Source organism: Hemicordylus capensis, chromosome 17 (genome assembly GCF_027244095.1).
Source record: "Hemicordylus capensis ecotype Gifberg chromosome 17, rHemCap1.1.pri, whole genome shotgun sequence".
NCBI lineage: Eukaryota > Metazoa > Chordata > Lepidosauria > Squamata > Cordylidae > Hemicordylus > Hemicordylus capensis.
The window spans coordinates 6,132,445-6,152,934 of record NC_069673.1 but is presented as its reverse complement, the minus strand read 5'-3'; the positions used below and the strand labels follow the sequence as shown (position 1 = coordinate 6,152,934).

The 20,490-nt window shown below is 49.7% G+C and overlaps 1 protein-coding gene across 1 annotated transcript in view; it reads right to left on the bottom strand.

Annotated features, from left to right (window-relative positions):
• The window catches only part of PAPPA (pappalysin 1), a 195,709-nt gene that overhangs the window by 33,588 nt on the left and 141,631 nt on the right, over positions 1–20,490 (bottom strand). The window contains exons 13-16 of the mRNA XM_053281794.1: positions 19,528–19,741; positions 11,734–11,902; positions 3,419–3,602; positions 1,215–1,425 (exon numbers count right to left, since the gene is read on the bottom strand). Of these exons, the coding sequence (XP_053137769.1) occupies positions 1,215–1,425; positions 3,419–3,602; positions 11,734–11,902; positions 19,528–19,741 (778 nt within the window). The remainder of the gene's footprint in view (positions 1–1,214; positions 1,426–3,418; positions 3,603–11,733; positions 11,903–19,527; positions 19,742–20,490) is intronic.

The following is a 20,490-nucleotide window of genomic DNA, read 5'->3' as shown; positions in this document are numbered from 1 at the left end:
AGAGGCCTTGATCCAGCTCCCTCGCTCTCCCTTTCTCAGCATGTTGGTGTAGAAGTAACACAGGTACTGTAGCTGCCTTGTGCTGAATCAGACCCTTGGTCCATTCAAAGCAGATGCTCTGCCACTGAGCTATAAATGTCCCTGTCTTATACTGAGTCAGACCACTGGGCCACCTAGCTCAGCACAATCTACACCAGGCCTGCTCAATTTAGCTCCTCCCACCGGCACTGTTGTTGGACTACAACTCCCACAATCCCCAGCCACAGTGGCCAACAGCCAGGGATTATGGGAGTTATAGGCCAACATATAGGCCGAAGCTGAGCAGCCTTGATGACTGGATGTGGCATTCCAAGGTTTTAGGCAGGTGTCTCTCCCAGCCCTACCTGGAGTTGCTGCCAGGGAGTGAACATGGGACCTTCTGCATGCCAAGCAGATGCCCTAGTGCTGCTGGGTAGAACATGGAAAATGCTGAGAGCATCACTGCAGAAAGGGCCATGGAGAACCACATAGAGCTGGGGGTTGGTTTCAAGAGGGCCTGAATTTCAAGCCAAGGATCCTTTGGTGAGAACTTGCCGCTCGGTCTCACATCCAAAGGTGGCAAATCCAGGCCTGCTCCTACGAGGGGCCACAGGCTTGCACGCAGAAGGTCCCAGGTCCAATCCATGGCAGCTGCTCCAGGTAGGGCTGGGAGAGACTCCTAAATAGATTTCAGAGAGGGATCCCTTCCCAGCCCTGCCTGGAGGCGCTGGAAGAGACTCCCTGTGACCTTGAAGGAGCTGCTGCCACACAGAACAGACAATATTGAGCAAGATGGACTAGTGGGCCTAAGAAGATGCCCTTGATTAACTGGGAAGCAGGGTTAGGATGAGGCCGTAGCTCAGTGACAGGGCATCTTCTCTGCATGCAGAAAACCCCAGGTTCACTCCCTGGCAGCATCTCCAGATAGGGTTGGGCAAGACTCCTGCCTGAAACCTTGGAGAGCTGCTGCCGGTCAGTGTAGACCAGGCCTGCTCAACCTAGACCCCGCAGCTGTTTTGGACTACAACACCCATCATCCCTGGCTATTGGCTGCTGGGGGTTATGGGAGTTGTAGGCCAACATCTGCAGGAGGGCCGAAGTTGAGCAGCCCTGATGTAGACCATGCTGAACGAGATGGACCAAGAGTCTGGCTCTGGGTCAGGCAGCTTCTTATGAACGCTCGCAAGACCACTTACTTCCTTGCCTTCCTAGAAGAGCCTGGGACGTGGTATCCTGGTCTGCATTTATACTTGCAGAAGGACCCAACCTTGTGCTTCTCTTCACGGCAGCGAGCGGTCTGGAGGTCTGCGTTGGGGACCAGAGGGGGAGCCCGGCACATCAGCTCGCAGAGGGCTTCAGGGAAGGACCACAGCCCATCCTCCATGCATGTCAGGCTGCTGTTATTTCCTGGGGGAGACAGATGACAACATCAGTCATAACAAGCAGCTGTGACTATTAAGGCCCTGTTGGCTAGAGATGCTTCTGAACTCCTGTCCACCCAGAAGTCAAACACAGTGTTACATGAAACACCTGGCTGAGGCCAGCAGGGATTTTTCAGTCATAGCATCATCACAGAACCACAAAATGTCAGAGTTGGAACTCTGGAAGACCATGGAGATCTTCTAGACCAGGGATTCTCAATGTTGGGTCCCCAGATGTTACTGGACTTCAACTCCCATAATCCCCAACTCTAGTAGCCTTTGGTTGGGAATTATAGGAGCTGAAGTCCAATAACATCTGGGGACCCAACGTTGAGAATCCCTGGTCTAAACCAACCCCGTCCCCTGCTCAGTACAGATTCTTGAAGAGCATCCATTCGTTCATCAAAATCACCTCTTTTTTAAAAGCACCATCCATATGCACTCCAGTATATTGGAAATCTGCAAGAAATATAATTTGAGCTAAAATCCATGCCACACAGCATCCTGCACAGACTGAATAAAGAAATCCAGAGGAATAGATAACTCCACAGAGCCTCTCCCCACAGAAGGTGGTGTTTCCTGACTCTCCAGATCTGGGGAGAAAGTCAGTGGATTTTCTAATCATCCGTACTTTGCAAGAGGAGGAAAGAAAATGTAACGGCCCTCTAAGAGCTGGACCGTTTCTTGCTTGTGTGTAAGGCAGCAGCCTACCTTCATCCAATGTATCATTTTACCTGCTTCTTCCTGAGATGCCTTCATCTAGAAAGCACTCTGTCTCTAAGGCATGAAACACAGATGATGAGAATGGAGAAAAAGAAGGAAGCATTGATGCTCAGAGAACTTGCTGTGCCCAGGAAATAAAAAGGAGCCTTTACATCTCCTTCCTCTTGACTGCAGTGAGTTGTCAAGGTATTTTTGGGCAGTTAAAAATGCTCAGTTCCCGGGCCAACTGCTTTCTTTCTCCCTCTCTGACTCACAGAGTGTGTCCACGGTCCAGCACGGTGATCTCATACTTGCTACGGCAGGGTGATGAACTGTGACATTAAAAAACAGTGGCTTGTGTGACATCAATGATTTGAATTAGGCGTGAGTCATCCCGACTCCCATCTCAAGGAGGGCTCTGGCCGAGGCTGATGAGTCATCGTTTGTGATTCGGCCTCCAAACCGTCTTTTTTGCCATTTCGGTTTTGACAGCCAGCGCCCGAGAGATGCTGTAATGCTGGAGCTGTGAGCAGCAGGAGCCATGGGCTACTTTAGGACACAAGATCTCGCTCCTCGCCCCTCCCTCCCCCCCCTCTCTGTGCACGAGCCTCGGCTACAGCAGTATCCACTGCCCAGGACTCGAGATGCTCAGAACGGCTCTCAGCTAGCCAGCAAAGTCCAGAGGCCTCTTCTCCGAAAGAAGAGTCCATATCCTCCCAGCATATTTCACCATCATGGCTATTGTCCAGATCCAACAGGGGCTTCGGGATAGGGAGAGAGCTGGCTGTTAGCCCAGCAGGGATGGGAGAGAGTCATTTGGTCCAGGGCAACAGCAGGGTAACAAAGTCCTAAGCCAGACCAAAATCAGCGGCAGAGCATCAGGGCACTCCAGGGAAGAAAGAGGTCAAACTGGACGGCAGGACTGGTGGCATGAGGAGGAGGCCTTTAACCCGAAAAGTACCTCTCCAGTGGAAGGAGTTCCACAGACCGAGAAGCAAGCTTTGAGGCTGGGATATTACAGGGCCTGGTGGAATGGGATTGGTCCTTGGGCACATCAAGTGGCATGGGTGGGGCTGCAGAATAAGTGGCACCTGGGAGGGGCAGAGCTCCACCAGGAAGGCTGGAGGGCAGGAGCAGAGTTGCCAGGGCCTGGCGGGGGGGGGGGCAATAAGAAAAGACACCCACAACGCACCTCACGTCGGCCTTTCTGCCCTGATCACACTGGCATTGATACGGCCCGGTTTGCAAAACTGAGCTGTCCGGTGCCTCCGACTTACCTTTCAGCAGGGCTGGGGGCTTGCAGGAGAAGGAGCATCTCTTGCCAAAGGTGGTGCCCTCGCTGCAGTTGAAAGTGGCCGGGTAGACATGGTACTGGTCGGGGACGCCACAGTCGATGGGCTCGCAAGCCACCTGCTTGTTCCACTTCCCGTCCACACAGGTCACGGTGATGCTGGACTCCAGCTGAAAGCAGAAGGGGCAGCTTCACGGAAAAAGCCAAACTCCACACAGAAGAAGTAGGGCACGTTTGCTTAAAACTGGGCCGCCATGTCCAAATCCCCAGGTTAAAAAAAAAACAAGTCAAGCGCTCTTTGCTGAACTACTTTTCTAACTGCAGGGAGATTCAACCCAACCCAACCCAACAGGAGAGCATGCAAGAAGGCTGCCCCTCCTGCATATGTGGACCCGACCGCCACTCAGGTGCCCAGCTCTTCTCTGGAAATGAAGCCGGCCGCAGGAGGTGAGGAGCAGATGCCCCTCTCTGAATTAGGAAGCTGCCTTCTCCCGAGTCAGAACTCTGGTCCATCTCTCTCCATATTGCCTACACAGGCTGGCTGCTGCATCTCCAAGGTCTCAGGCACGTGTCTTTCCCTGCCCTACCTGGAGATGCCGCTGGGGACTGAACCTGGGACGTTCTGAATGTCTCCATTTATTTTTAATTTATCGGACACATTTTTATGCCGCCCCCAGACTCCAGTCCCTGGGCGGTTCACCATCTAAAACCTGCATGCTACGCAGATGTTCTTCCACTGAGATAGAACCCTACTCCTCAAATTTTTAAAAAGCCGCCTGATCACCAATAAGTATCAACTACTTCTAATACAGTTTAACAACAGCTACTAACACCTCACTAAATTTTAACTACAACTTAATTTTAGTAAATATAATGGGACTCCTTATGTGGCCACTCTTAAGTCATCTCACCTGCTTGTTTCTTTGACTCCCATCGCTGGCCCCTTCCAGAGTTCTCTGTAACAGGCATCCCCAGATGTGGTGAATTACCATTTTCACAATCTCCAGTCAAAGGCAGTTGCAGCCAGGAATGCTGGGAGTTGAGCTGGCCTTGTGGTAGCAAATATGCATTGCCCCCTTTGCTAAGCAGGCTCCACCATGGTTTGTATTGGAATGGGGGACGACATGTGAGAGTGCTGTAAGATATTCCCCTTAGGGGATGAGGCCCCTCTGGGAAGAGCCCCGGGGCTCCACATTCCCTCCCTCGCAGCATCTCCAGATAGGGCGGAGAGACTCCTGCCTGAAACCTGGAAAAGCTGCTGCCAGTCCGTGTAGACAACACTGAGCTAGATGGACCAAGGGTCTGACTCAGTAGAAGGCAGCCTCCTATGTTCCTACGCTCCCCCGGTTGAAAACTGAAACAGTTTGGAGGAAAAGGTTAAATAGAGTTTCAAGGTTTACTTGAGTGATGGGACTATAGGAATTTATTTTACTCAAATAACAACCTCCTTTTCTGGAACCGTGAGTCCTTTAAATGTGAAGCAGACCTGGAAACAGCCAACACCATGCAGGTCTTCCTATCTTTTTGAAGGCAAATGTTCTTTCCCTGGGTCAGGCTGAACTGTTATAATACTCCAAGAACATCCAGCCCCCTCTGGAAATGCTAGAAACTGACCTAGCAACCAACTGGAAGGTGGTCACACCCTCTGCTGGTAATTGAATTCATCTGAATAACTCAGAGTGGGTATTTCCCTTTGTAGCTGCATGGAATCTTCACTATATCAATGAATAAATGAAATATTTAAATAACAGCAGGGTGTCCATCCCCTCCCCACCCCATAAAGATGCAAGTAATTATTATTGTTGGCATTTAAAACAGCATGAGATAACTCTCAACAAAAGCAGTTTGACTACATCGTTGGAACCTTTTTCCCTACAATAATTGCAATTACAGTTCTGCTCCATCAAACGTACTTCAACAAGGAGTTTCTTTCTGCTTGTAGTTTCACTACCACCTGCCAGCGCTGCTTCAAGACTGGAAGCCAGGCCTTATGACCCAGCTTGGGGAGGAGAGCTGGCCTGGTGGTCGCAGGCACGAATGGCCCCCTTTGCTAAGCAGGGTCCACCTTAGTTTGCATTTGGATGGGGGACTCCATGTGTGAGCACTGTAAGATAGTCACATCAGGGGGTGGGGCTGTAGCTTTGTGGAAGAGCACCTGCCGGCTTGCAGGCAGAAGGTCCCAGGTTCCCTCCCTGGCAGCATCTCCAAGACTGGGCTGGGAGAGACCCCTGCCTGGAACCTTGGAGAAGCCGCTGCCAGTCAGTGCAGGAAATACTGAGCGAGATGCAGCAACGGCCTGACTCTCTAGGAGAGAGAGCCCCCTAAGTCTTGCTGTGCAGTGCCACACATATCCAAACCGCCGCTGGTGAGGGCTGAGGAGGAGAGAGAGGGCTGAATGGCAGAACCACGCATCTAGCGGCTGAAAATCCGGGCTGGATGATGGGGGAATCATCTGTTCTGGAGAGCAATTTGAGAGGAAAGGGATTTGGACGGTCCAAATCAGATGGAGCACTCATGGAGTGGACAAGAGGTGATACCTGCCACAAGGCCAATGGACCGGCTGTGCCCCCCACCCACCCCCAGGGATATCTGATTCAGGGCTGGCAAAGGCGGGAGTCTTGTTGTGCCAGGCGTGGATGTGAGCTAAAAAAAGGAGGCGGGGGGGTGTTTCCTGCACACATCAAAGGGAACTGGACTCCCCATCTGCCAAGTTTCCCTAATGGTTTCAGCAGGTCCCGGGACCTGTCTCCCTTTGATATATGGCTGCTCTTGGATGGGAAAAGCAGTCCCCTGGTACGCATCCAGGCTGGGGGAGACGGGCAGCTTCTCTCCACGCCCCTTGCCAAGGCACTACACTGATGTAGAACAGGGAATGTCACCTGCAAACAGATCCCAGGAAAGGCCGGTGGGATCGGAGAAATCTGTCGTCTCCAATCACCTTCCCTAAAGATCACAATGTAAAAACCTGGGGGTGTGGTGTAGTGGTTAGAGTGCTGGACTAGGACCAGGAGACCTGAGTTCCAATCCCCATTTAGCCATGAGACTTGCTGGGCGACTCTGGGCCAGTCACTTCTCCCTCAGCCTAATCTACTCCACAGGGTTGTTGTGAGGAGAAACTTAAGTATGTAGTACACCGCTCTGGGCGCCTTGGAGGAAAAGCGGGATATAAAATGTAAAATAATAATACCTTGCCAGTCAGTGCAGACAAAGGCGAGATGGGCCAAAGGTCTGACTTTTTATAAGGCAGCTTCCTCTGTGGGACATGGAGACATTTACAAAAATGCATGCACTTTGGCCCCAGAGGCCACCATAAGAACAGCCCTGCTGGATCAGGCCCAAGGAAGCCCATCTAGTCCAGCATCCTGTTTCGCACAATGGCCTCTGGGGAGCCTACAGATGCCTCTGGGGAGCCCACAGGCAAGAGGTATTTGCATGCCCTCCCTCCTGCTGTTACTCCCCCGCAACTGGTACTCAGAGGCACCCTGCCCTTGAGGCTGGAGGTGGCCCACAGCCCTCCGACTAGTAGCCCTTGATAGACCTCTCTTCCATGAAGTTATCCAAACCCCTCTTCAAGCCATCCAGGTTGTTGGCTGTCACCACATCTTATGGCAGAGAATTCCACAAGTGGATTACGCGTTGTGTAAAGAAGTACTTCCTCTTTTGCTGGTCCTAAATTTCTTGGCAATCAGTTTCATGGGATGGCTCCTGGTTCTAGTCACCCCTGGTTCTATGAGGGGAGGGGAGGAATTTCTCCCAATCCACTTTCTCCACACCATGCATGATTTTATAGACCTCTATCAGGTCTCTCCGCAGTCATCTTTTTTTTTCTAAACTAAAAAGCCCCAGGGGTTGTGTGTGGCCTTGCCTCATCAGAAAGGTGCTCTCAAGCACCACTCAAAAGAGGTACCCAACAGGGTCTAGACCACGCAGCCAGATGCAAAATGGTGGCTCAGCAGGGTACAGGCGGCTCCCTCTTGCACCCCCGGAGCCTGCAGGTAGAGGTTAGAAATGACATCTGAGTTACTACAGATCTTAAATCTCTGGAACCAGCCAGCAGAGAGACATCAAGACCTGCTCGAAAACAAGCCTTTCACCCTCCTATTTTCTAGGTGGAGAACACTGAGGCTTGCTATGGCAGAGATAGTTTTTTTAAAAAACTTGCAATTCCGCGTGCTATCGTTAAACTATAGGGAACCAGGAACCTACATCAATCCACCGCAAACCACCCCAAGAGCAGCAGGAACGGGTCAACCTTCTGCTCCTTCCCTGCACAGAAAGCCCACTTCGGACAAAACTCTGTCCCGTCCAGCTCAGCTCGAAATTCTGTCTCCCGAGCTCCCTTTCCCGAAAGGCTGCTTGCTGGGCTCTTGCGACGGAAGGCACCTTCCTCTGAATGCCCACCACAGGGCCTTTAATTGAACCCCCATGAGGCACAGGCCTCCGCGCTTCCTGGCATGATGGATGGGACCTTTAAAGAGCATTCGGGGGCTGTCGGGTTTTAAAGAGCACCTCCCAACCATGGTGGCTGGCGGTGGCGGCAGAGAAGGAGCAAGTGGACACCATGCTTCCAACTGAGCAAGCAACAGTCTTTTATGGGGAGGGAGCAAAGGACAGAAAGAGAGGGAGGGAGGGAATATTAGCTCCAATAGAGGACGGTTATATGGGCGGAAGGCATTGGCTAGGAAGCCCAATGTGGGCTGCATTTCAAAGTCACCCATTTTGTAGAGGCGTATCTTGCTTTTGCTTTTTTGCTCATGCATGCAGCAGAGAACGTTTTGCTCAGCTTTTGTGGGGAGGGTCTGTGCTGCATGTATGCAAGCAGCTATATATATATATATATATAGAGAGAGAGAGAGAGAGAGAGAGAGAGAGAGAGAGAGAGAGAGAGAGAGAGAGAGAGAGAATGAGGGTATATATGCTGTTTTCATTTGGAGGATACAGTTCTTTGATACTGCATTGCTGTCATGCTTTTCTAGTCTGGAGGGAAAGAAAACTAGATTGGTAATAAATTCCTTGCAGTTCTGATGGTTCCTTCACTCTCCGCCCGCCCGAATTTCACGAGGGGCACCATCAGTGGTCTCCCCAGAGGCTGGTACTGTCACCTGAGGCTTATGCAGCATTGTCGCATTTGCCTAAAGCAGGGACAGGCAACTTTGGCCCTCTCCAGCTGCTGCTGAAACTACCTCTCCCATCACTCCCAGGCACAATAAACTGTGGCTGAGGGTGATGGGAGTCGTAGTTCAACAACTGCCGGAGGGCCAAGGGTGTCTGCCCCTGGCCTAATTCAACGCCTCCCCAAAATGGCTGGAATGTGCCCCATTTGGGGCCCCTGTGAATGGGATGCTGGAAATGGGAAGAGCATTTCAGCTCAATGTCACAACATGGTGAGAACCAGCAGACTTTCTAAATGTAGTGGGAGTGGCTTGAAGAGGACCCTGAAAATAAATGTTTCAACAGGACAGAAGTGTGTCCAGCCATTTCCCCTGAACTGTACATCTGCTTTCACCTTAAGTGGGGCTCAGTGAGGCTCATAATGGGTCCCAAATCTCCCTCGGATACATTGCTACTTTATTAACTTACATAAAAACACCCATTCCACCTTTTTTTCTCCTGATGGAGAGACCCAAGGTGGCTCTCAATCACAATATTAAATTTAAAAATATAAATAAAAGCACAGCTAAAATATCCAACCCCGCTCTCAAATAACTGCAGCGGCAAATAAAAACAAACAGAAACAAGTAGAGAAGAGAAGCCCAAGCTACACCGATGTAGCTTGGGCCAATGTATGGTTGTACATTGTTGTCGTCATAGACCACTTTTCAACATATAGTTTCTCAATATGTTGTCTGTAGGAAAAGGTATGAGCAAGATGGTTCCTTTTCCAAAAGAACTCACAATTTAAAACACACAGCAACAACCACCGAAGAGAAGCTATGCTGGGCTGAATGGGGACCATTGATCTCTGGACAGGAAAAGGAGGAAAGAAAACCCAAAGGTGCTGAGCAAATTGATATATTGTATTTATTTTAGGATTTCTGATGCATTTCGAGCATAGTATACTGTAGAGATTTCGCTATTGTATACCTCTAACAAGTGAACAAAGATGCTGCATACTTGCCTCTGAAGAAGAGCAACGCTCAAAACGCATCAGACCCAACATAAAGACGATATCCATTTGCTCAGCACCTTTGGGTTTTCTTCCCTCCTCTATCTGTCTGGTTTTTGGACCCCAAGCCCGCATTTTCGATTTTGGTGTTGACATTTGATCTCCCCCTGCTAAACTGAAGAGAGCCCCCACTTTCAGAGGTGGCTCCTGGCCTAGATGAACAGGGGTGATTCCCAGACGGCAAGTCACAAGAGGGCCTGAAGATGCTTCCCTGACGCAAAGAGATTACAGTCCAAAAATGAAGCACAGGCAACAGCCACTGGAGAGACTCTACGCAGGGCTGGACAGTTGCTCCCCCACTGCGAGATGCAAGATAGACGCGCCTTAAAAAGCCACCTTAATCCCCAGCCAAAGTGGCCAATAGCCAGAGATTAGGGGAGTTGTAGGCCAACACTCCACAGCCGTGTGTACAAAGTACACAGTATGTACACACACTGAACGTAAGGTGTGAACAGAGCTACTATCAAGCAGCTTCACTGAGCGGTCTCCCGAGCTCAGTAGACCAAGAGGGGAATAAACTAAGTACCTGTTGGCCTTGCATGCAGAGTTCCCTGATCAAAACCAGGCCCGATCACTGGTTCCAATCCTCTCCCTCTGCAAGGGGGCTCCTTGCTGCCGAAATGATACGCCATGGCCGAAACATGCCGTGCCTCTTTATTTGGTTGGCAGATTCTTGCACTTGTCGGCTTTCTAAGGGCCATTCCAAGTTATTTCATTGTTCAGTGTCAGGCTCCTTGGAGAATGTGTGTTCCCCACTACCACCCGCCCCACACACACTGTTCTGCAGAAATGCTCAGCTGCAGAGTAGTTCTGGTCCCGGTGCCAAGGAGCATGAAGGAAAGGGGGGGGGAGGAGGAAGCCCATCTCATGGATTCGCCTGTTTGCTCGGTAATTGAGTTGAAAGGGCTGACACATCCCCCCCCCACCTCCTGAATATCTCCCCGCGGCCACATTGCAACAGGCTTCAGCATTTTACAAAATGCAGACAAACTTCCAGTTGTACACACACACACACACACACACACACACACACACAACCCCGGGCCTTTGATTAATGTTCTCCACACACATACAGGCACACTCAGAGGCCCTCGCTCACACAAACGTTGTGAAATGGCATGACGCTTTCGCTAAACCCCGGGCTTGCCTCCTGCCCAAAAGAGTCAGCAGAGTCCAGTGAACAGAAAGGAATAAACAAGGATGGGCCAGGCTTGGGGAAGGAGAGAACAGCTGCCAGTTCTGTCCTGGAAGAGACCGGAGGAAACCATTCAGCGCTGGGGCCATGCTGGGGTAAGATCTGTCGCAACCAAGGGTCTAAATGGTGTGATTGCCCTAGATGGAGGCTTTGCTGTGAAGGCGAGAGTCTGAAACAGACGCCTCGGGACTCAGACCACAGGGAGACCCTCTTGGAACAGCATTCCCCCGCTGGAACCCCCTCCAGCACACCCCAAGCAAACACAGCTTGCTGACTCTTCTGCGCTTCCCCTTCAGAAGAACCCTAGAACTCAGGGAACCTAGGAATCTGCCTTATTCTCAGCCAGCTCCTTGGTCCCTCTAGCTCAGGGCTGTCTACACTGACTGGCAGCAGCTCTCCAGGTTTCAGGCAGGAATCTTAGCCCTACCTGGAGATGCTGCCAGGGGTAGCAACCTGGGACCTGCGGCATGCAAGTATGCAGATGCTCTTCCTCTGAGCTACAGCTCCATCTCCTAATATCTTCCAGGGCTGACATGAACCCTCCCCTCCAAATGCAAACCAAGGCAGACCCTGCAAAGGGGACCAACCAGGCTCATGACCGCAAGACCAGCTCGCCTCCTCTTAACCAGCCTTTCCCTGTGTCACGCTCCTCGCATCATTTTGACTTAGAAGTGTAAGAAGTCAAGGACTTTTCAGCAAAGGCCCTTCCCAATACCGACTGACTTGCTGGCTTGCTGTTTGGCACATCTGGGGAACTGGTAGTGAGTGACCTCTTCATAGACCTGATACTCTAGTTTCCAGAGGTGGAGGATGCTATGCTCATGTTCATAAGACAGGACTTCAGGGGCCCATTCCCAAACCAACACCAAAACCCCGCCATTCCCTCGTGTGACATGCAGTGCCTGGTGCACGGCAACTGGTAACCGGCAAAAACACACACCTGGTTCTTCGCAAGGTCATCATCTCGGCGTATCTGGAGGACGTGGCCTATCTTGCAAGTAACGTTGCACTCAGCACCATTGAAGTGCCCCCCACTGGTGAAGGCGAGAATGGCATTCTCAATCTCCAGTTCTTGGCAGTCAGTGGCTTTGCAGGAGTAGTGGATGCAGCTGTGGAGGGAAGGGGAAACCATTTCATAAGCTCGTTTTGGCACTGGAAGGGTGGATTCATCGTCTTTTGGGCACCTCGGTCATTTCCAGCGGCTGGTTTGTGTTTGGGAGCCATTTTATGGCTCATTTACTTAAAAAAAACCGGGGGGGGGGCACGATTTTAGTCCAACTTCCAGTGCCGTTTTCACTCATGGGCCACTCTGGAGCACGGTAGGGCACTTTATTTGGCCCATTTACTGGTTTGGGGGGTGATTGGGGTCAGTCAAAGAACCTACCCCCCCCCCCCGCCGGATTCCCATGGTCCTAATGCTCATTCATTTATTTGGTTTGTATGCCGCCCTTCCAAAATGGCTCAGGGCGGTTCACAGCATGATAAAAACAATTAAAACAAATTAACAATTAAAATCAAACTATTAAAACACAATAAAACCAATAAAACAGCTAAAAGCCCTGAAAATCAGGGCAGCAATTCAAAATAATTTAAAAGAGTTAATCATTCAAAACCCTGGAAGGCCAGACCAAATAGGTAGGTTTTTAAGGGCTCTCCTGAAGGACAGCAATGATCTCAAATTACAAATTTCCCACGGATTCACTATTCCCCCCTCGGAACAGAACCCCCGCGAATTAGGGAGTTCTCCTATACTACACAAATAAGGCGGCTATTTCCCTGTCCCACAGCGGACTCACGGAAGGAGAGAGGCCGTGCCTTCAATTCCTGCTTATGGGCTCCCCAGAGGCATCTGGTGGGCCACTGTGGGAAACAGGATGCTGGACCAGATGGGCCGCCTCGGGCCTGATCCAGCAGGGCTGTTCTTACCCAAGAAGGAACACAAGGCAGACCCCATCTACAACCACTAGAGGAACACTGTGCGAGGGTTGGATAGGGTCAGCTGCTCTCCCCCTGCGAAACAGAAGAGAATCACCACTTTGAAAGGTGCCTCTTTGTTCAGCTAAGCAGGGCCTAATGTCTATTATCTTAATACTAGAGCAGATGCTTTGCCCACAGAATCCTGTGGGGCATTCTGCCGGGGGGGGGGGACGCCCCCCCCAACAACTGCCACGACTGCCTCTGTCACCACTGCATGAAACTCAGGTGACAGCAAAAAGTGAGCGGTTTTTCAAACTCCATCCTCAGGAGAAGCAGCAGTTCACTCATGCATCATCTGTCACGGAATCTTCCCCAGGCTTCGCTGGGGAACAATTCAGAGCCTCTCCGTTGAATTATGGCTGCGAGTCAAATCGCCCCGGCCTCCTTCCGTTTTGAAGAGTGAAAAGGGGGGGCAACCCAGGCACAGGAGCGGGGTCGATACACCATGAGACGGCAGCAAGGCAGGAAGATGCCCTAATGAATGCTGACGTCAGCAGAGAAGAAGCCGCATTGTTATTCCACAGAAGTGTCAGCCTGCCAAGGGATTTGCCGGTTTGGTTCTCACTGGCCCTCAGAACTGCCCTTAGGCGGAAAGACGGCATCTGCACTAAAGGTCATGCATGTTCCTCTATGCACTACTTGGGCAGTGTGTGTGTGTGTGTGTGTATCAGACATATTTATTCTATTTTGTCGCATTTATATTCTGCCCTATATAAAACCAAAGATCCCTCTCTGAAACCCCCAAGAGTTGCGGCTAAGTCAGCACCAGAGGCGCTCTTACCCCTGGACGTCTGGGCCGAAGTCCAGGGTGTCCACAGTCCCAGGGCCCCCCCAAATCCTCTCTAGTCTGTCCCGGATGGTGTGGTCACCTGGCCAAGCATGATGATGCTTAATTTGCAGGGGGGAGGGCCTCCAAAGGCCTCTAGGTCCAGGTGCCAAAATTACCTAGGTGCACCTCTGGCACTGAGTTGGATGATTCAAGGGTCTGATTCAGTAAAAGGCAGCTTCAAATATTCATTCATGACAAAGGGCTGGAATTCACTGGTAGAGCACCCACTTCATTTACTTCACCCATTAGTAGAGCTCTATCCATCCATCCATCCATCCATTCATCTAATTTGTATACTGCCCCAAACTTTCATTTCTTTGCATGCTGAAGGTTCTAGGTTCAGTCCCTGGCATTTCTGGGAAAGACCCCTGCCTGAAATCCTGGTGAGCTTTAGTCCAAGAACATCTGGGACCCAAGTTTCAGAACTTCTGCCTTAGGGGATGGGGCCGTAGGGAAGAGCATCTAGGTCCCAGGTTCACTCCCTGGAAGATTCTCCAGGCAGGGCTGGGAGAGATTCCTGCCTGAAACCTTGGAGAAGCCGCTGCCAGTCAATGTATACAAAGAGTACACAAAACCAGTGTGTAGACAATACAGAGCTAGATGGACCAAGGATCTGACTTGGTATAAGACAGCTTCCTGTGTTGCTAGGCTATGCATGCTGTCTTGAACTTTGAATTTTAATTGCATCATTTAAACTGCATTTTGCTTGCACTCTGACGCTTTAGAAGAGCATCATTATTGATCATGATTTGTGGCCATCGCTGTTTATTTACGTGAAACATGCACAGCCCTCTTTGCTCTTTAAACACCTCCTGAGCGGCGTACAAAAGGAAGCGCTGAAAGAGCAAAGTGTGCTGCGCATGTTTCACATCAACCAACAAATGTCGCTGTCATTTTGAGTCCCAACATGAGCTTTGGGGGCCTCGGACATCCCAGTTCTGAAACTGCAGAACTGACAGTCTTTGGGGCTACCAGGATTTTAAGGAGAGTGAGGCAGAAGTGAGGCAGATACATATAAGATTGATTACATTGGCGGCTTCCTTTCTTCTGCCTTCCCTCTCTGAGAGTGTTGGTCAAAAGAGAAGAAAGACCATTAGTGAGCAAGGAAGCAGAGAAGCTGATTTGCCAAGAGGCCCCTTTGGGGACCCACTGAAGAGATAAATCTCTGATGAATGGGATTTCTCAAGAGATGGCAAAAGTGGGCAAGTCTAGCTATTGGGAATGGTTTGTACTGCTTCAGGTATGCCAGAGGATGTACTTCTGTGGCAGGCGAAGCAAAGAGCACAGGATTTTCAAACGGCATTGAAACTTCAGTTTTGAGGTTGGTGAATTAATCTGAGAAGATTAGGTTTAGATGGCGCTGGGAGATTAGAATGAGATCCCACATCAAGTGCAAGAGGAACATCTCTTTGTTGGGTGTGCTTGTTATCCAGGTACGTCTCAGCTGATGTGACTTAGATGTGCCACCACTGCATGAAACTGTGAATTAGAAGCCAAGTCACAGATGTGACTTAGAGAGGGCAGAAAATTAGGCCACCCTGCAGAAGCTGTTCCAGTGCAAGGGAAGGCAATAAAACATGGTTCAGTGGAACCGGAAAAAGAAAATGTACTTTCTTCAAACCATAAAGTACACAGAGCAGTGATGTAATCCTATGGCAAGAAAAAGATGTGCTAACTGTACGGGGGAACCATAGAAAACTAGAACACACACACACACACACACACACACACACACACACACACACACACACAGAAAGATCACCTTCCCCCCGCCCCGCTTCACAGGAAGGGAAAACTTCATGATAGAAAACTTCGTTCTCCTCTCTCTTTAAATGCTTACTACTTCTTCTTCTTCTTTTTTTTTTTTAAAGCACAGAGGGTGTGTGGAAGGAAGATCAGGGCCATGCTACAGCCGAATGGGACCTTTAATTCTCCTCTCTGTGCCAATTTCTCAATAGAAAATTATTTATTTATTTAACCAACATATTTCTATGCCGCCCAAAACTTAAGTCTCTGGGTGGTTTACAATCTCTCCTGACTTCTATATACCGTATAAGGAAAAGTGAGTACTGAATGTGGGTGTTTATATTTTTCTCATTCATTCATTCATTCATTTCTTTGGTCTAGGACCGGGCTGCACAAATCGCTCCCTCCGGCAGCTGTTGGACTACAACTCCCATCACCCCCAGCACTAAATCAACCTTCGGACCTTGCCTCCCCCACTGAAAGCGTCCCCCTCGCACACCAACATCCAAGATGGTACCCCTGCGCCCAACCCTCATTCACAAACTTATGACTGAATCCAAGGAGGCCTTTAAAGAGAAAGCAAAGCCCAGACCAGCTAGTCAGATGCGATCTGCAGGCTAAGAAGATACGGAGGATGACCAGAGCAAAAAAACAGAGGTGGGACCAGACTGAGCGAGAGACAGGCTTCTTCTCAACGTTTCCCATCCGAGACAGCCCAGCTGGGAAACCACTCAAAACGCCTTGGCAGGAACTGCAAAGTTCTGGCCCCGGGACAGGTGCATTTTTAGAGATTTATAGCCTGCTCTGTGCCTAAGAGTCAGGGTAGGTGATAACATCTACTCATTGCATTAACTCCAAAAACCTGTGTTTACACACACACACACACCCAATGTTTTGCAAATGAAAATATACCACCCACCCACCCCTCTCTCTCTCTCTCTCACACACACACCTCAGACCAAGGCAGTTGGGGGAGACATGGAGAGCTGAACACAAACTGCATGATCTGCACTCTACAAAATTCAGAAATTTTAAAATGAAGCAAGCCCGGGAATGCCTCCATGATGCCACCCCTCCGACTGACCTCCTCAAAACTTGGCTTTGCTGCAAAGTGTTGGGCAGAACTGCCTAGACCCAGCCCCCCGCCCCCCCGCCAATAAAAGGTGGTTCCCTCCTTCTAATCTAGGTACGGGCACGTGGAATCACGGCATATTCTTCACCAGTTTATCCCGGCCTCCCCTTCCTTTCCTGTCTCTCTGGTGGCTATTTTCTGATCGTGAGCACCTTGGGGCAGAGACCCATCCTCACACTCTTTGCAAAGTAAATGATAATAAATAACACCATCAAAGCGGGGGCATAATCGGGAATATGAATGATAATGTCTCCGTTCCATTCTGGAAAGAAGTCAAGTTTGCAACTCAAAAACCCAGAAAGAATTTGGGTGAATTTGGGAGCCTTCTAAGATGCCGGAGTGACCCGCCATTTTCAGTCTCTCTGCTCCCCGACCCACTGAAATACAAGAACTACGGGCAACAACTCTCTGCAATTGGGGGATGGAAGAAAAGAAATAAACAGAGAAAACTTTGCAAAGGATTCTGGCCTGATTATTTCTTCCTCCTTTCCCCAAACTGCTAGACCTCTCCTTTTAGACAGAGAAGACAAAGATAAATGCAAGCATGGAGAAGGGGGTGGGGGAGAGAAATCAATGGAGAGCGTGTGCTCTGACCTAGATACACAGCATCTGATCACTCCATTGAAACACGATGGGCAACTTCAGAGGCCCAAGAACAGTGAGATCAAGTTTCAAATGAGAGGTCCAGTTTGCGGATGTCTGGCCAAGACGACCCACGGCAGGAGTTAGCCGGAGACAGAGGGAGACCCACTGGAATGAAGGGTGGCGTCTGAAAACATTGGAGCGGGGACAGGAATCATCATCGGGGAGAGAGAGGCAGCCCTCCGTTTGCTGCCTCCTTTCCCCTTTTGAGCGTGTCAAGCCAGAACAGTAACTTCTGCCATGGCCTTGGACAGCATCATAAATCAGTGCCCATGGGGTATGTTTAGATAGGAATTGGGGATTTTAATTAGCAGGGGAGAGAAGAAAGTTGTGCTCTTTATAAAAAGATGCTGAAGCCATTTTTGCTGAGGGGTGTGACTGCCACAAGGATGCAGGAAATTCAACATTCAAGGTGAGGATGAGCAAATTCACTCCATTCTGCTCCCTTGTTCTAGCGGTTTCATTTTGCTTCTGCTGAACTCTGTTCCCTTAAAACTAGGAGAGGAGAGCTGGTCTTGTGGTAGCCAGCATGACTTGTCCCCTTAGCTAAGCAGGGGCTGCCCTGGTTGCATATGAATGGGAGACTAGAAATGTGAGCACTGGAATAGATTCCCCTCAGGGGATAATGGAGCCTTCTGGGAAGAGCAGAAGTTCCAAGTTCCCTCCCTGGCAGCATCTCCAAGATAGGGCAGAGAGAAATTCCTGCCTGCAATCTCCAAGACGCTGCCATGCAGGAGACATGCTTGAGGCCTACAAAATTATGAATGATGTGGAGAGAGAAGTTTTTTTCTTCCTCTCTCACAGCAATAGAACCAGGGGTCATCTCATGAAACTGATTGCCAGGAAGTTTAGGACTGAGAATAGGAAGCCCGCTTTCTAAATTAACCTGTGGAATTCCCTGCCACATGTTGTAGTCTGGATGGCTTTAAAAGGAGCTCAGACAAATGAATGGAGGACAGAGCTATCAATGGCTCCTAGTCCGGATGGCTATTAGCTACCACCAGGCTCAGAGGCAGGAGGCCTCCAAATGCCAGTTGTAGGGGAGCAACAGCAGGATAGAGGACATGCTCTCATCTCTTGCCTGTAGGCTTCCCAAAGGCATCTGATGGGCCACTGTGGGAAACAAAATGCTGGACTAGGTGGGTCTGGGGCCTGATCCAGCAGGCTGTTCTTGTGTTCTAATGATGTCATTGCTGCAAGACATCTTTTTTCAATATATAACCAGGGCTGATGTCCACATTGGAAACATAGTGAGGGACAAAAATGTATGTGAACTGCAGGAACTGAAATGTGTGTCAAATTGTGCATGAAGTTTAGAATTTGGAATTTTTTCCCCCAAAAAACAAAACAGAACAATGACATGTTTTTACATTCCCTGGGAGGAAACTCTGGAATTTGGAACTCTACAGATCAAAATTAATTTCATTTTCTCCATATAGGAGCCCTGAACTCCCAATGAACATAGGAAGCTGCCAGACCCTTGGTCCATTTATCTCAGTTTGCCTGCGCTAAACTGGCAGCAGCTCTTCCAAGGTTCCAGGCAGGAGTCTCTCTCTCAGCCCAACCTGGAGATGTTGCCAAGGATGGAACCTGGGACCTCCCGCACGCAAAGCAGATGCTCTGCCACCCGATCCCTACATCCTTGACATTTGGGGAGAATTTCCACTTTGGAGAAATCCTTCCACAATCTGCATGTTTCATGGAGGAAGAGGGGTAAGAGAGAGTGCACTAAAAGTTATCATGAGAGAAATAGATCCAACTCCTGGCTCTCTCCTAAAACTGCTATAATGCCAATCATTCACAGCCTGATTTCTTTCTTTCCCCCCTTGTGTCCCTCCAAGGAGCTCTGGGTGTCATCTATGTAAACCCTCAGTTAGGCCCACGGCCACCCAGTGGGCTTTATGGATGAATGGGAAAGCAAAACCCAGGTCATTGCTAGCTCTAGCTGTTTCTCTGCTGCACTGCTCTCTCTCTCTCTCTCTCAGGACTGTGGTGGAAATAAATCAGAACCATAAAGCACGTTGTCCAGATAACTGTACAGCGAAAACGACCAAGATCCCCTTTCCCCCTTATGCACTGAGAACCTACATTCCAGGTTTCTAGTCTCATTCTGTTAGCTGTGTGATGCGGATTCAACCCCAGCCGTCAAAGCCGAGAGAAGACAAAAGAGGTGGAAATAATCTACTGACATTTTCCCATGTGGGTTAAATGCCCCGTCCAGGTCCTATTCAATGGGAACTCTGCAGCTTCTGCAGTGCCAAACCCGGCAGTGCCAAAGGTCACCCCCCCTCCCTCCTCTTGCCTCTTATTATCCCCTTGATCAGGCCTACTGAAGCTGGAAGTCTATGGGTGGTAACAAGCCAGGGGGGTGGGAGCGGGGAGGGGCATGTGGGGAGACGGCGGCTCACCTCTGCTCGGCTGGACTGTAGGTCTGTCCGCTCTGGCAGCTGCTGACGGTGATGGGGTCAAAGTTGAGGAAGGAGCGCAAGGCCACCCCGGAGATGGCCACGTACTGGGAGCCGAAGGAGACGAGGATCGCCTGGGTGTGGTAGAAATGCTGGCTGAGGTCGTGAATGACCGGAATAATCAAGGGATTGTTCCTGCAGCTCAGTCCGTGGACACCTGTCAAAGGAGAGAGGAGGACAGAGGGAGGAAAAGGTCAGCGCTTTACACAGCCACTCTGCTTCCCTTTGATCAGCACTTTTTTTTTCATTTGAAAAAGCCTCAATTGCTTTGCAAAACGGGGGGGGGGGGCGCAGGGGGCGGTGTTAGGGATATTCAGAACCTCCCACACACACCACACACCACAAGGGGACTGCTTGCAATGTAGGGCAGGACATGGCAGATTACTCAGGAGTAGGTGGCCTCCAGCAGCAAGCTGTCCTACCTACAAACAAGCCTGGATCTACTTGCAAGTAAAACTGGAGAGCTGTAAAAGATCAGGGATAAGCCTGCACAAATATATTTCTCAACGAGTATCCCGTGTGAATATATAAACATGTAATTGAATATGTATACATTAACATCCTAATTCACAAGGCTCTCATCCACGTAAATACTTAAACATTTCCATATAAGGTTTTTAATACATAAAATACCAGTAAATAACCTAATAACTTCGCAGTCCAAAGACTATTAGGTTAGGACTTTCACAGACTTGTAAATACCAAACACTCCTATTACTGTCCTCAGTATTGGAAAGTCCTCAAATAGGTTTTGACCGTAGAGCAATGTCCTGAATTCCTCCTGTTTCAGATGCATTTTGACCAGACATCTCCTCCTAGATTACATTCACATAGAGGACAATGCAATTTCCTTCTAACACAGAAAAGTTTTCATAGTTTCTCCCTAACACACTTTCTCATGTTGGT